The 17,746-nt window shown below is 38.3% G+C and overlaps 2 protein-coding genes across 2 annotated transcripts in view; both read left to right on the top strand.

The window, feature by feature from the left end:
* The window catches only part of LOC121428133 (neprilysin-4-like), a 35,652-nt gene extending 33,225 nt beyond the window's left edge, over nucleotides 1–2,427 (top strand). Inside the window, exon 22 of the mRNA XM_041624726.1 lies at nucleotides 2,055–2,427. Within this exon, the coding sequence (XP_041480660.1) occupies nucleotides 2,055–2,154 (100 nt within the window). The 3' untranslated portion in view covers nucleotides 2,155–2,427. The remainder of the gene's footprint in view (nucleotides 1–2,054) is intronic.
* A 13,202-nt stretch (nucleotides 2,428–15,629) lies between these two features.
* Nucleotides 15,630–16,814, top strand: LOC121427837. Its single transcript, XM_041624405.1, has one exon. The coding sequence runs from the start codon at nucleotides 15,630–15,632 to the stop codon at nucleotides 16,812–16,814; it is 1,185 nt and encodes a 394-aa protein (XP_041480339.1).
* Nucleotides 16,815–17,746: the final 932 nt, after the last annotated feature.

Here is a 17,746-nt window from a genome sequence, read left to right as displayed (position 1 = left end):
AGCTTTCTTTCTTTTTCTTTTTTTTACAATATTTTATTTGCCTCTGTCTCGGGGCCATGATAGGGGGGGGGGGGGGGTCTTCTTTAACTTAATTCCTACTTATTCTAAAAACTACATACTTTTCATTTATATGAGAAATCTTCTCCAACAAAATTTGAATAAACATATTTTAAAAATCAAACAAGCATAATTTAAAAAAAGCCGAAATTTTATTGAAATTTGATGTACAAACGTTATGACATAGGTTTTTATAGGTGGAGAAAACGATGGCATCACTTCACTATTTTTTTCTTTTGTATTTTATTCTATATTCTTTTAAATACTAAAGGGGTCTATGCTTATTTTTTCATTGTCAGAAACAAGGTTTAATTCACTCCTGCACATTGCTGCATCTGCCGTGATTTGGCAATTTCATTATTGTCAAAAAAAGTGTGCAAAAACAAAATAGTTTATGATGCTAATAATAAAAGAAAATATAGAAAAATAATAGTCATGTTTTCCCTATAAGTACACAAATATTTCTGTCTCCTTTTTCCCCCTTTTCTAATTTATTTATTACCAAATATAGTCCCTAGGCCTTATTCCTTATTTTACTTGTTTCTATACACCACCTTTTCCCCCTTTATTCTATTCCCTTTTTAGCTCTCTCCTTTATTCTCTTCCTTCCTCCTATTAAACCGATTTGATGATATTTATACGAAATGAAAGCAACATTTAGCAAGATATGGTGAGACTTAATGGACCTCTTATCACCATTATCTTTCCCCACTGGAAAGTCCGCTAATTGAGCGCTATGAGACTTTTCAGAATACCAAAAGTCTCGTAACTACTCAATTAAGTCTTCGCGCGGTCATAACGCGTATTATTGCAAGTGCGCGCAACGCAACCCTGCCAAATAAGGAAAGGGGCACTTAAGTGACTTTTCAGAATACCAAAATGCTAATTGAGCGCTAATTGAGCTTTCAGAATACCGCCCCAGGACTCCAACTTTCTAGACGCAATATTTTTATCCTTATTAACCAAATGTTTTGTTGAATGTTGGACAATCAAAACTTCAATTCCATTTCAAATTTACTCCTGAATGATTCATAGCTGACGGCATTTAAAAAAAAATTGTGAAAGGAGCAAAATGTTGATAATATTTATAGTGACAAATTCAGCGTGTTCATATGCATGGAGAACACGCTTAAAAGAATCACTCAAAATAATTAATAATTCCTGTGTTCTGTGTGACTATAATAACCTCCTAAATTTCCAAAGTTAAGACAAATCATTGATTCGAATCAGCTAATTTTTTTACATTTGGTCGGACATATTCACCAACAAACTGGATATTTTGATCGATCGTCGAGCATGTATAACACTTGTATCTTTCTCTTTTCCATTTAAAGGGGAAGTTCACCCAAACGAAAAGTTTATTGCAAAAATACCAGAAAAAAAAACTGGGGAAGGTTATGAAAAATAATCCAACAAAGATTAAGAGTTATTTGTGACACCATATACGAGCAGCCGCCTAATAGGATTTGTAATATAAAATACATGAATTTCAAATGTTTTTAGTGGTTCGTGATGACTCAAATATGATTTAACATTATCATTAAAGAGCGGATGTTAAATGATATTCTGAATTCTTAATCTTTGATGGATTTTCTTCAAACCTTCACACAGCAAAAACTGTGGTGTTAACCGGTGTACATAGAGGACCACACCAGTTATTTTACACCGGTGTTAAATTGGTAGTTTTAGTTTTACACCTATAGGTGTTATTACAACACCTATGGTTGTTACATTTGCACTCTTTGGTGTTATGTTCAATCTCTAGGGTGTTATTTTAACACCTCAGGGTGTGGTCCTCTATTAACACCAGTTGGTGTCAGTTTTAACACCACAGTTTTTACAGTGCATCAATATTTTTTTTAATTATTTATCCTGTTATTTTTCCAGTAAACTTTGTTTCAGGGTGAACTCCCCTTAAGCACTACTCTTCATTAAGTTACTTCTGTCACCGTGAAATAAAACTTACTTATGTATTTGCTACCTCTTTGACATCATAGGGTATGGGGATCTGTCAGCAATTCTGAAGACTTTGCCAAAGCATTCAACTGCCCGGTCGGGTCGCCCATGAATCCAAGGAATAAATGCGGGGTCTGGTAACAGAGCTAAATGCACTCAGATCGCTGATATGCCTAGTTACACCAAGAACACCGACTCAAGAGAGATCGAACTATTACGTTATTTCGAAAGGAAAATCGTCGGTCGATTTGCAGCCAGTTTTGTAGGTGTGACTTTTACCTTACATGGAAGTAACGTTGGACAGAGTGGCCACAAATGACTTTTCTTTCTCTCGGATGAAGATACTAAAGGGGGAAAATTGCATGTCCTGGATGACAATGCAAGAGAGAGAGAGAGAGACCTGGAGGGAGTGAGAGAGAGAAGGGGGGGGGGGTGCGGGGGGGTACGAAGGGAGAGAGTGGAGTGTGGGTGTGTGTTGTATGTTTATGTGGTATGGGTGTGAGAGATATAGACAAAGACAACTAGAGCAGAGAGCGAGAGACAAGGAGAGGCAGCGATGTGTATGTGCTTGTATGTGGGTGGGTGGGTGGGGGGGGGGGGGAAGGAATTTACAAGAATTTACAGACTAAAGTAAAATGGGAGAGGACTTCAATATTTTAACCTTTACCATGTTTACCAGTTCGATTCACAAAGTTTAGATGGATCTGGGGGTGTTTCACAAAGATTTAAGTATGACTTAGAGTCGCACTTAAATGTCTTGTTGCGCGCAGTATAAAAGGTGTGACAGCATTGGTCAGATCATGCCAAGGGGACGCGCACTACTACGTATTGATCAATAAGATTGCCGCGCGTTGCATATCATGTACGCGTCTACATTCAAGTGCGACCTAAGTCATACTTAAATCTTTGTGAAACACCCCTCTGAAAGACATCCTTCCTGGGTCCCATAACACAAAACTTAGAAATCATCGAAGAATTTTTTTGCGATTGATAGCATTGATCAAAATGTACAATTAATCGTAAAAAAAATCAATCGATAGTCTTTGTGTTATGCAACCCTAATCTCTGAAGTTCCGTTGATATGGGTGTATTCATGGGCGGCGTTGAACAATGACTGCCCCGGTAATTTTTCGATTTTTGGAAAAGTGGAAATGGATGAGGGAAATATGGAAAAAAACATACCCCCTCCCCCTCAAAATAAGTGTCACCTTGGGTTATCTCCCTCCCATTAAATTGATCCGACGTCGCCCCAGTATGCGCACTGTGCTAAGGATTAGGAATACCACGGATGCATATCCGCGCTTCTTGGCTTAACATGGATTCAATTTCATTGTTGATTTTTCAAGTTATGACAACGATAAGCTTTGCAATTGATGTAGATTTCAACATAAAAGCCATGTTTTCTACCTTTTGTTATATATTTTGTATCTTGATTGTTTTAAGTTGTAACGGTTTTGTGTCATTCGGTGACTATTGCCGACTGGTAGCACTTGTTTCAGCAGTTGTATTTTCCTGATACTGTCACTAAATTTTAGTACCTGTTGTTGAAGCAAACAATGACTTCATGGCAGTCTTTGAAATAAACTTTTTATCCCCATTTCATACATGTAGTAGATCGAGATGTGGTTCATTCATATAAACCTAACCCTAAGTCATGTATAATCGAAGGAGATAATCCGCACTTGAGAATGAGATCGCCAACACAGAACCACACATGATGATCATTGTGTTACTATTGCTTTGAAGAAAAAGGCTCGCCGCCGCCAATCGAGCTGCTAATTTTGTCAATTTATTTGTTATTAGCAATTACACATTTTCCACCAATGTCATTTGGCACATATTTCTTATTTAAGATTAAAACCAACGAACGTAGAGGGCAGCAACACACAGCAGTGTTGCTGCCCTCTACGTTCGTTGATTAAAAACCATTGGGTGATCAATGAATGTTATTAGGTTATTTATTTTCAAGATGGTTACCACAACTTCCGTTTATATTAATGTCCAAATGACTCCATCCCATTTCTCCCTATTACTAGGAGGGTTATCACTAGTACCTCGTTAAGTATCTAGTCACTTGTATTATATCAATTTGTACATTTGTATATTCAGACTGTAAAATAGTGTGTAAAGTTCTATATCGAATAAGAATAATGAACGCTTTATTGAATTGAAATTGTGTAATATTACAGTGTAAAATGTTTAATTTAAAGCGAAGTCACATTTTTATGTCAATTTTTATACTTTTCAATATCGACCATCGCATGGATATGCTTATCTTCTATGGCCGATTAATTGATGTTAAAAATCCATGTTGAAACATTATTGTGGTTGTTGTAACTTAATAATTTCTGGAGAAAAAAGAGATTTTAATCAGATTTAGGCCTCCATTCATCAATTCATTTTTTACATTCATATTTCAAAATGTTATTTAATACAAATGTCTCAGACTGCGAAACTGTTAGAAATAAGATTATTGTAAATTGAATAAATCAGGATTTTACTACAAAAGTGCTTGACATCAGTTTTAGTTTTTATTCATATGTCGTGTAGAGAATGATGAGTTGCTAAGGTTCTGAAATTTTTTTAATGAGCAAATTTATTAACCAATTTGGGCAAATTTTAACCAATAGTTGTGTGGACAGTATGTTGCCCAGGGTAAAGTTGGGCAGTTTTTGCCCAACTATTTTAAGAGTGTATATCATAATAGTTCAATATCGAAGAGTAGATAAACGGGCGCAGAGATGAACTAATGCGACTTCGGTTAATAGGTGGATTAAACATAGGAAGGAGACAACAAACAGTCGCTCTTGATTGAGAGGCAAGTTTTAATGTCAATTTTGACTAACAAACCTTGTATAATAACAGACCGGAAGGAAACAAAGAACTACATTATATCCTTCGGATTGTAACTATATTTAATTAACTTGGGAAATTTAAGAAGATATAGTGACTTGGAACTATTTTTTGACGGGCGGAAGAATTAGGGCTATTTTACTGTTTCAGTTGATGAGTTTGATCCATTCATAAATGGCGATTTACTTTTAAAATGAGCTTGCTACGGTACCTTTTTCTGGTCAGATATTGAATGCCAAATATACAGTGCGTCCCACAAAAAACGAAACCGAGATTTATCGATGATTTATCATAACTTAATCACAAATACAATAGACGAATGACCTACCATTTTAAAGCTTAGAATCTCCTCGTTCATCTCAGTTTACTTAAATCATTTCTCATTCACGCATGAGTGAGCAAAAACAATTTGAAAAGGGAATATCAAAAAGTCACTTGGCGGGCTATACCTGGGTTTCAAAAAGAAAACCACATTTTCAATAAGTTAAATATCTGCTCTTTAATTTGATACATGAATTACAGAAAATGGTCAAGAAATAAGTAAGTTCTGATTATTTGAAACGAGGCTTGATTTTCAATAATTTCATAAAATGAAGAGGTTTTACAGGCTAGCGTTCAAACTCACTCGACACTCCGTTTTGTTGACAATCAGCCATGCATTAAGTCTTTTCTTACCGTGCGATAGCTTCTGTGGGAAACTGGTGAAAACACGTTTATTTAATGAAATTTTTAATTTCTTGACCATTTTCTTTGATTAAGGTATCAAATAAAAGAGCAGATATTGAACCTTTTAGTCATGTGACTTTCTTTTTGAAATTCAGATACCCCCGCCAAATGAGTTTTTGGCACCCTTTCTTCGAATTGTTTTTGCTCACTCAAGCGTGAATGAAGAATAATCTAAGTAGTATCAAATGATAGATTCTAAACTTTACGTTGGTAGGTCATTTGTCTATGGTATTTATGATTAAGTTATGATAAATCATCGCTAAATCTCGGTTTCGTTTTTTGTGGGACGCGCTGTATATCCTATCCAATAGTAGTAAACATTCGACCCAGTTTAAGAGTAAAAAGTGAAATGACAATATTATGTATGCATCAGATTCTCTCCATTGTGCAAAGGACAGATTCATTGTAAAAGCTACCAGGACAGTAAAATACGACTATTTCATTTTCGACTTGGAAAACACATTCCTGGAATATTGTTAAGTTTCTATTTCCAAAAGGCATTCGATTCGCGAGACAATTCTTTATTGTTGAACGTTCTCCAATTATTTAACTTCGGGGAAGGATTTTGTAACTATGTCAAAGTTTTATATATCAATTTAAAAAGCTCAGTAATGAAAGGGGTGTGAGGCAGGGTACTCCATTAGTCCTTATGCATTTGTTTAAAGTTAAGAGACACTTGTTATAAATAATCGTGAAAATAGAACAACACATGGTTTTAAAATATCGGACAATATTATATTATAACAGTTTTTCTACAATTTAAGATTCCGAATAATTCGATTATAATATCATTAACGATATCTTTTTAATAACCCAGGGTGGCCACTTCAGTAAAGAAACTTCTCTATTAGCGGGTTGGAATACTCAGATGCTTAGATAATTATATCTCGCAGCCGTTCATAATTTGCATTTAGAATTTTCTCGAAATCTTGGGAAGGAATGACTGTAGTTGACATTATCTTTTAGGTATTTCAGTCGATAGAAAAAAGACTTGGTGTACCGGGGAATATGCTGATCCTTGGCGTATACGGACAGAAAAAAAACTTTTAAAAGTACCGATGTCTTGATTATGATTCACGTATTTGTAGATCTCAAGTCTTTGGTATGGCTCCTTCGAGAATTGAACCCACGACCTCCCGTTCATGAGGCGGACGCTCTACCACTGAGCCACCTCGCCCGATTCCTACCAAGGTTTGGTTATTCCGTATCCATAGATAATCAGATATACTCTGTGCATTTTGAAATTATGCTATGTAATCCGTTATATCATGGATGTTTGTAGGTTTATTCTGGATGAAAAGGATCAATAAAACATGCATTACAAAAATAGATTAAAATGAACAGAAAGGGGAGGTTTTTTTTATTTGAAGAGCTTGCTAATATTATGGTCGAAATTCAACGACTTTTTAAAATAATAATAGCAAAGCATCCATTGACTATAGTTTTAAAAAACCCACCCCCTTTAAACTTTTCACCCGGTAGTATGCGAAAGTTATTGTATGTTTGAATTTGCCAGCGCCATTATGACGTTGCGATGAATGCAATAAATACTCCACATGGAGCGGACAATGTGAACTCTTTGAAATCATTCCGATGACCGAGTTAGTAATAATGCTGCAAAGCGCTTTGAGCCATTATGGCATGGGAAAAGCGCGATAAAAACACTACCTATTATTATTATTATAAACAGTTAATGATAGTTTTCAGGGGATTTTTTATGCCTCCACAACAGCTTAATAGCTGCTCTGAGAGAGAGAGAGAAAAAAAGAAAAAAAAGAAGAAAGTATCAGACACAGATAGAGACACGGGGGGGGGGGGGCAGAATTCTCTTATTATGTATTTAGCCCAAGTCGGTAGTTTTCAATTAGCATTGTTGTAATAAGGGAAATCATTTCAGTCGATGACCGTCCTTCAGATCGGTTTGATTACCCAGATGCTTAGATAATTATATCTCGCAGCCGTTCATGATTTGCATTTGGAATTTTCTCGAAATCTTCGGAAGGGATGACTGTAGTTGACATTATCTTTTGGGTATTTCAGTCGATAGAAAAAGGACTTGGTGTACCGGGGAATATGCTGATCCTTGGCGTGTATGGCCAGAAAAAAACTTTCAAAAGTACCGATGTTTTGATTATGATTCACGCATGTGTAGATCTCATCGCCTGTATCTGTCCACCTCCAAGAGTTACGGATTCCCTTATATCGTGCTGGATACTCTTAGTCCTGACGCAGGGATGTTCCCTCTCCTCACTTTTGCTGATGGCCGTAACTGCCACAGATCGATACCTAATCATCCAAGAACGCTTTAGACGTTCTACCAAGTTGAAAGCCTCGTTGAGTGCATGTTTGATGATCGTCCTAGCTTTTGCAACGACGTTGCTTCTGCTTCTTCATGTCAAGCTTACCAAATTACATGGTCTACCCGGTTGCAATTATGTAAGTTTTCCACAATCTTGGAGTTCAAACCTATCAAGAATTGTCCAAGGGATGATGTTTCTTTTCGTATTTATTGGCTGTATTTACTGCTATGTAAGAGTCTATCTGGTAATCACTCGGCAAAGGACACTTCGGAGAGCCATGGGCAGGTCAATTCAGTTGAAAAATCTAACACCTCGGATTGATTTAAAAACAGTCCCCACCATTTCAGGTCGCGTGGCCTGGTCAGCAGACAACAGGAGTTCCAAAGTAACCAGTAGTCCCGTGACTCGCTGTTCAAGACAAGATAGGTCAGATGACACACGATACGGAGAGAGCACTAGGTCAGGTAAAGCTAAATATGGAAAAGACCGATCTGGTAAGGGGAAGATCTGGTCACCAAACAAAAGGAGTTCCAACGTAAGCATTAGTTCCGTAGCTCGGTGTTCAAGACAAGAGAGATCAGATGGCACGAGATACGGAGAGGGCACCAGGTCAGGTAAAGTGAAATATGGAAAAAACCGATCTGGTAAGGGGAAGATATTGCCTTCTAGACGAACATTGGTTATGCCATCAAATAGCCTTGATAACCTCAGGGTGCCGGGGCAACAAGATGAATTCATTAAATTTTCTCCCCGACACACGGGGAAAATGGAAAGGAGTTCCAACGTAAGCATTAGTTCCGTAGCTCGGTGTTCAAGACAAGAGAGATCAGATGGCACGAGATACGGAGAGGGCACCAGGTCAGGTAAAGTGAAATATGGAAAAAACCGATCTGGTAAGGGGAAGATATTGCCTTCTAGACGAACATTGGTTATGCCATCAAATAGCCTTGATAACCTCAGGGTGCCGGGGCAACAAGATGAATTCATTAAATTTTCTCCCCGACACACGGGGAAAATGGAAAGTCCTAAGACTTCAAGAAGTCCCAGAAGACAACAACGTAGCAGTATAATCTATGGAGGAAGCAGGACATTAGCATGTCCTGCACCATCATATCGGGCTATTGATGTACCGGGAATCAAGACGACTAAAATGCTCCTTGTCGTAACAATATTCTGTTTCATCACGTGGTTACCACACATCATCTTAATTGCGGCACCGCTCAAATTTGTCACATTTGTGGATCCGGCAAACTACAACGTGTTCAAACTTCTTCTTCGTGCTCGGAATTTGAATCACATGATCAATTTCTTTGTTTTTGTTACAGTTAACAAAATATTCCGTAAAAATGTGGTGAATATCTGCGATAGAGCTTTCAAACGTATAGCGTGTAAGCGATAGTGCATATTATCAGTATCTTTTGTATTATTTTTATTATTTGTCTGGCGTCATCTGTGCATGGGATGCAAAAAGCGACCTGGAACACTATGACCCACAGGTCTCTCCTCTCGATTTACTGATTCAGATGGCCCACTACACAAGGGTCTCCCCTGCCCTTATTATATACGAAGAGTGCAGTGGGTTCTTAACGTGCAAAGGTGGTAACTCTCCTCTTCACGGGGCCTTTATTTTACGCCCTATCCAAGGGACGGAGTGTTTTCCACTCCCATCACCTACATCTATGCAACAGGATAAAGACGTTTTAAACACATTGCAGGCTTCAGTAACCCGCCCGGGGCGGACTCGAACCCACGACCTTTGATTGATAATAATGATAATAATAATAACGTTTTATTTACCCAGGGTAGCCACTCCAGTAAGGAAACTGCTCTACCAGCGGGCCCTGCATAACATAACATGTTATTATTACCCTTCTCCTATCTAAATGCTGAGCGCCAAGCAAGAAGGCAGAAGGTCCCATTTCTATAAGGGTTCTTTGGTATGACTCGGCCGAGGATCGAACCCACGACCTCCCGTTCATGAGGCGGACGCTCTACCGCTGAGCCACCATGCCCGGTTACGCAGGCAGACGCTTTACCAACTGAGCTACCTATCGCGCAATTCTTTGTATATATACACACTAAGAAATAAAGGTTCAAAATTCAACCCCGCAAGGTTGATGCAAAATCAGCACCCTATGGGTTCAAAAATTGAACTCCTGGTTGGGTTTCATTTTTGCACCCTGCGGGTTCAAAACTGCACCCCTAAATTTTAATTTGAACCCCCAGGGGTGCAGTTTTGAACCCTCAGGGTGCAAACTAAGTTTGGGGTTTAGTTTCGCCCGACTTCCAAAATCTTTTTTTTATGTATACAAGCACTGGCAATATACATGACCCTGGAAGGCGGGGGTGCTGGAGGTGCTGAAGCACCCCAACAATTTTCCTTGGGGGTGCTGCGTGTGTTATTTTCCACAGACAGAAACCCCGGAAATCTGGTAGGTATGATACGCATACATTCGCAATTCCGAAGCTTCGTTACTCCGAAGGTTCGTAAGTCCGAAAACGAAATGAGGTTCGTATTTCCGAAGGTTCGTAAGTCCGAAAACAAAGTGAGGTTAGTAACTCCGAATTTTCGTTAATCTGAAAACGAAATGAGGTTCGTAATTTCGAAGGTTCGTTAGTCCAAAAACGTAATGATTAACGAACCTTATTTCGTTTTCGGACTAACGAAACTTCGGAACATCAGACCTTATTTCGTTTTCGGATTACCGAACCTGCAGAACAACGAACCTTATTTCGTTTTTTTTACTAACAAACCTTCGGAACATCAGACCTTATTTCGTTTTCGGATTAACGAACTTTCGGAATTACGAAGTGTAACCGGTATGATGAATGACAGAAATGTAATGAAAGTGAACGATGTTTTGGAGGAACCCCCACCTTCAGATTTTTTTTACACAAACTGCTTGGAAAAGTGCTTCAATTCACCCCTTTTCAGATCAGATGTTTTTGAGATGTATTTAGAATGCCCTATTCTACATGTTCTAGGTCCAAGTCTAAACACGCACATGCAGGTTTATTCGGATACGATTTTTTTTTTTCATTTTAAACGTGCTTAAACTGTAAAGTTTCAGATCAGAATGTAAAACAAAAAAATTGTGCTCACGCTTGGCCTAATTACCCACCCTTTTTCCTGATTAAAAAACATAAATAAAGTGTCCCGATTTTAGGTCTGAAGTCTCAATTTTGCTGATGTGGTTTACGGTACACCATGTGGATTGTTATAGAAATAGTGGATAGAAGAAGAGAAGAAGTGGATAGGCGAGAAAGTGGAGATTTGAGAGTAGAGTATTCTTTCTTGAAAATAGTCCTGAAAAGGACTGTAAACCAGAAGGAATGTTGAGTTAGAACAGCTTGAGTAGTAGAGCTGATGAGGAGATGCTGGCTTGAGTCGGCGAGTAGAGATGATGAGTAGTAGAGAGACTCGACGTTTCGGACAGGTTGACTGTCCGTCTTCAGGACCGTCCTGAAGACCGTCCTGAAGACGGACAGTCAACCTGTCCGAAACGTCGAGTCTCTCTACTACTCATCATCTCTATTCGCCGACTCAAGCCAGCATCTAGCTCCTCATCAGCTCTACTACTCAAGCTGTTCTCACTCAACATTCCTTCTGGTTTACAGTCCTTTTCAGGACTATTTTCAAGAAAGAATACTCTACTCTCAAATCTCCACTATATACACAATACAACTATTTTTTTTCCAACTTTGTATTTGCACAATCTGAAAAACGACTCTTGTGACTTTCAAAAATGGTCATTTTTAACTCAATCTTTAATTACTCATGCATGACTCAACCGATCAATCTCATTTTTCCCCAGGAGTTGCTTAATGAGTATAGAAAACCACCCATGAGATATCATATCTCAAAATAATTCGGTTCAAAAGTTACAGCAATTTGATTTAGGGGGACTTACTTTTTTGTTGTGTATATATCAAGGTTCCCCAGAGCTATCTACCCTTCCCCAGAGCTATATATATATATATATATATATATATATATATATATATATCTTATTTGAAAGATTCATTCTTCTTAATATATTCTTAAAGGTATTGTTTGTGAGCAGCTGATTTAAAAAATTCCCAAACCAAAGACTCATTCGTCTTAATTTATTCTTAAAGGTATTGTTTGTGAGCAGCTGATTTAAAAAATTCTCAAACCAAATTAAGATGAAACGTGTGTACAAGTGCATGTATTAGAACTAATAACCCTGAAAACAACGATTATTGAGAATGAAAAGCTAAGGCAAATCCCGATTTTGTAAATAGGCGTCTTATAGACACCTAAATAGTACACATAAGTGTATGGGATGAAATTAAGATGGTGTTTCCGGTCACTTTATATTTCAATTTTTGAAGCACTAAATAATTATTTTCGAACGCAATTTTTTCTGGGCTTCATTTTTGTAATATATCACAGACAAAGGTGACAAGTGTCACCTTCTAGCTCAGATTTTTTTAAAGTCAAACCAATGTTAACCAATAACTTTAATATATTCTTTAAGTGTATTTAGTTAACACCTGATTTTTTATTAAATGTCTGTTGTGATTTCTTGTTTCTTTTCTCTCCCTTCAGGTAAATAAGATTTGTGTTGATGTGGATTTCTCGGTTGGATACATTTAGATTGAAGTAGCAAAAGTGGGTTGTAGTTCAGGTTCTCAATCAATTTTTCACACATAAAATTGCTTTAGTAACGTAGGCAATGAGCGTGGTAGAAATGACAAAAGATCGGTATTAAAATCGAGAGACTATATATAGAAATTGTTTCACGTTCATTTCAATTTCAGTGTAAGGCCACAAGGGGGAGGGGTAGAGAATATTAAATATATGGGAGAAAGAAAGAGAGGATATGAGCGATAGTAACAATGGAATTGTGAACAATATGGATGTGAAGTGAAATTTTATGAGAGTAATAAAGAGAAAGAAAACAAATCTTACGCGGCCAAGAAAAGAAAGGTGAACAGAAAACGAGGTCAATTCTCGATCAACCGGGCTTACAGACGAAAGACAAAACACCGCGCGTCTGTGAGGATGGTGAAAAGGCGCTGCCCTGAAAGCAAAGTATTTGTCTTGAAAACACTACTTGATAAAATAAATCCTTGGCTGCGTTTGGACTTATGGCGCAGTCACATTTGCTCTTCGGCGAGTCTCAAACAGCCGTTTAAAGGACAAGTCCACCCCAACAAAAACTTGATTTGAATAAAAAGAGAAAAATTCAACAAGCATAACACTGAAAATTTCATCAAAATCGGATGTAAAATAAGAAAGTTATGACATTTCAAAGTTTCGCTTCATCTCACAAAAACAGTTATATGAACGAGCCAGCTACATCCAAATGAGAGAGTCGATGATGTCATTCACTCACTATTTCTTTTGTTTTTTATTGTTTGAAATATGAAATATTTTGATTTTCTCGTCATTGTCATGTGAAATGAAGTTTCATTCCTCCCTGAACACGTGGAATTCTATTATTTTAACATTTTGTGCTTCAGGCAAGGAGGTCCTTATCGTCTAATTCGTAAAAACTGAAATATTGTATAATTCAAGCAATTAAAAACAAAAGAAATAAGCGAAACTTTGAAGTGTCATAACTTTCTTATTTTACATCCGATTTTGATGAAATCTTCAGCATTGTGCTTGTCTGATTTTTCTCTATTGATTCAAATCAACATTTTTCTGAGGTGGACTTGACCTTTAAACATTTTTTTTATACCATATATAGGAGGTTTGACTGAAGATGAATATAACGGCCGTTTTCAACTCGCCGTACGGCCGCCGTAGGGGAAATATGACTGCCGCAATACCCAGCAACAAAAGGAGTGAACATTAGACAAAATAAACGTCGCAGTGTATGATTAAACCAGAAGTCAACTGTATTACGCTAACTACGAGGTGGCAAAGCGGATCATCAGTAAAGTATTGATTGAAAGCGTTTGCCTGAAATATTTCACGAATAAAAATGATAGCAGGATAATATTGAAGTACAGAGAGGCATGCCTGACCAGTTTGGTAAAGATAAGGCTAAGTTGATTTTAATATAGCTCTCTGATAAACGTGTCTTAATTTTAGTTTTTCTTATTCACTCGCATCAGGTCGTACCATCGGTCGGGCGATCATCGTGTGAGTGGTGTTCAACGTTGTACGACTTGGTGCGAGAGGTGGCACAACTACGTTGCAGGCGGTCGTAAACTGGTCGGACGTCAATTGTGAAAGGGGCTGAACGGTCGCATACATGCGAATGCAACGGTAGTGGAATGTTGTAAGCCGTAATTTCGATCGATCTTGTAACAGTCTTATATGATCGCACCCAGTCGCAAGACTGGTCTCTGTAGGTCTCTAGCACATGTGCAAGTGTTGTACGACCTCCAGTCGACTAAATGCGACCATACTTAGTTATGCCACCTCTCGCATCAAGTCGTACAACGTTGAACAACACTCACACGATGATCGCCCGACCGATGGTACGACCTGATGCGAGTGAATCAATCGTATTTGAACGCGTTTGAATTTTGAACATGTTCAAAGTTCAGATGCGACCAGTCACGACCACCTCCGACCACCTCGAGTTCGTGCGATTGTCTACAACGACTGCGAGTGCTCGCAAAACACCAAGGGATCGATCGTGAAACAAAAAGAAAAAAACCGTTGCAGGTGGTCATAAACAGGTCGTACGTCCATTGTGAAAGGGGCTTTAGATATACATTTCACTTAAAACTTTGTAACAAATAATCTGAAAACAAAGCTTACAGGCCAAAGCCGAAAAAAAAATCATTTATAATGTAATATTAAGATAAAATGCCTGCCACGAACACTGGAAAACGGATGACAATCAAATTGGAAAAGAAAATATCACGCTTCTATAGGTTAACATCTTGAAACATGATAAATTCAATAATATTTATCGAGAATTTATCATATTGGGCACGGATGGCCTACTGTCGATATCCTTGACCGTGTGGCATTCTTATTATACAAACCTTAACGGATTTTGAGAAAGAGAGAGAGAGAGACAGCATAAGTGAGAGAGGGAGAGGGAGAGAGAGTGATAGAGAGGAAGAGAGAGGAAAAGAAAGAAATAATGCAAAAAGACGTAAAATTGTTAAAGATGAATGCCTTTTGAATTCGAAGTCACGCTTCCTGACAAAACAAAAAAGGCTCATTGGTATTCTTTGAAGTGGATCTGACCAGGAAGCGGGAAGGTTTTACGAGGAGGAAACGTTTTCGAATTTTGTGATTTTGGAAGCTTGCTTCAATCAATCAGAAACTGTGTCTCAATATCTATGATACGATATGAATCAAAATTTGGTATATCTATAGACTTTCCCTTTGAGGAAGGCTCTCCTCTACTCTTGTTCGAAATACAAAGCACCTGAAATTTAATTTCTGAAAGTCGATGTTCGTATCGAGGAAGACACTATTTTATTTGTGATTGCGGAAGCGTGCGTCATTCAATCAGCGAAACTTCGTCGAAACATTATTGATATATGTTTTAAATATTCAATTTCAACTTTCTATATTAGGCCTCTTTCTTTAAAAATAAGGCAATAGAGACCATTCGAAAACTGAGTCTCTAAGTCGAGTTTCTTGACGATTCTTGTGTCTTACGCAGACATTCCGCTTCTTGTCGCTCAGGGGCTTGCTTAAACATCTGTCGAAAGGAAGGAGTCTGGCCATTTCTCGTAACATACCTAAACCATAAAACGCTTTGCCCACTTTGTTTGATTACTACTTGATAAGACATGGATGTGGCAAGTCTCGCCATCTTCTGCACGATTCTACTAACCGGCTTGCCGGGAAATGCTATCATCCTTGGAGCATATGCCATCAAACCGCAGAGGAAGAGCACGGATATATTGATAATAATCCAGGCTTTGGTAGATCTGATTGCATGCATAACCCCACAACCTGAGATGATCAGTGGTTTGGCAGTTTGTTGGATAACTTTGACCGTCCGTCTCTCAACATCTCTCGGCTCCCTATTTCTAACATTTGCAATTGCCGTCGACAGGTACATCACGGTTTGTCGACCTTTCGGTCGTCAATTACCCAAAACCTACGCCCTCGTCTTTGCGATCGGATGTTTGGTTTTCGCTTTTCTCATAAATCTGACCAACATCTGGTATTTTGAAGTCATAGACGTCAGGTCAGCTGGGTGCATTTTCTCTGTTTCAGCTTCTCCCTTGCAGATTTCGATGAAAGTAATCCTGATAGTCTCGTTCTTTATAGCGGTGTTCGTAAGCATGTTCTCTTACACGAAGATATTTATGCTGATACGTCGGCAAGCTCGGGTAAGATCTGAAATGAACGCCTCCATACCAAGCCACACCGGTGCGAATGCAACCTCTGTTACGCAAACAGTTTCTGAGACTGTCGCGGCATCTAGCAGAAGTACCAGAAACACATGGAATGGTAACGTGGCATCAGCAAGGAACAAGCAGTCATCGTTCATAGATGAAACCAGTGGAGTGCAGAACCTTGAAGTACCGTCTTCTAGACCTGGCGGTGGTGGTCATTTCCATCCAGGAGGACACATCGGCACTGGACAACGTCCGGCAATTGAAACAATATCCGGTGACCAAAGTTCAGTTTCTGCAGTTGGAAACCTGGGACAGTCAGGGGACAGAAACGGACAGATCCGACCTGCCAGGAGAAGCCACGGCGACCGGACCACTAGGATGCTTCTCTGTATTACAGTCGTACTGATTCTATCCTGGATACCATACATCCTGGTGATGGCTCTTCCTGCAAGGGCGTACATCTATCTTGTGACAAGGGTCACAAACTATCAGGTGGTCTATTCACTCACTCGGATCAGGGGCTTCAATCACATGCTCAACGCGTTCGTGTACTGGGCTGTTAATCCAGTATTCAGGCAGGACGTTAAGCAAGTCTTTATCCGCATCAGGAATTTTACAATCCGATAAAATGTACCAAGGATTGAAAATTTTCATTCCCATGTCATTGATATTTGCCAATCAATTAGTAATCAGGGGTGTGTTTCACAAAGATTTAAGTATGACTTAGAGTCGCACTTAAATGTCTAGTTGCGCGCAGTATAAAAGGCATGACATCATTGGTCAGATCATGCCAGGAGGACGCGCACTACTGCGTATTGATCAATAAGATTGCGCGTTGCATATCTTGTACGCATCGACATTTAAGTGCGACCTAAGTCATACTTAAATCTTTGTGAAACACCCCCCTGGTTTGTACAAAATATGTAAATGAGGTGAAGTACGAATGTCGCATGCCTAAAGTAGATGGCTTCCTCCCCTGTAAACATACAAATAACAAATAATGAACCAAAAATGGAGCGAAACTGAATGCACAATTAATCAAAAATATGGTACAACAGGAACAAGGTAACTGTAGACCGTAAGTTCTGCAAACTTTGTAATATATTGTTTAAATCAGCATAGTATACTGAGCTACCATGCTTATCACAATACTATCAATTGATGCCGCACAATAATAACAATGCAATCAAAAGGGTATTTGTGAATTTCGATTTTCCATATATAGAGATGATGTGGATCAGAAAAAGAAATTGATTATATACATTTATTATGGAAGTACGAAAAACGCATTGAAATTTGAAACTTTAAACGAATATATCTAGCTCCAATGGCGGAATCTCTTAGTATATTCACTTCATTCCACTTAATGCGTGTTGGTTTATTTAACAATTCTATCTTCATATCTGATGAAAATTAACCATTTTAAAACAGATGATCATTATCACTTTAATCATTATATTTGTAATTATTCTTATTTATCATTATATTGTTTCATAGTAGTATCAGAAGTATGATTTGTTATTATGTCATCAGTCATCACTATTCGTGGTCGCACGGAG

The sequence above is a fragment of the Lytechinus variegatus genome, chromosome 14 (assembly GCF_018143015.1).
Source record: "Lytechinus variegatus isolate NC3 chromosome 14, Lvar_3.0, whole genome shotgun sequence".
NCBI lineage: Eukaryota > Metazoa > Echinodermata > Echinoidea > Temnopleuroida > Toxopneustidae > Lytechinus > Lytechinus variegatus.
The sequence above is the reverse complement of the archived record's forward strand: the minus strand, read 5'-3'. Positions and strand labels throughout refer to the sequence as shown.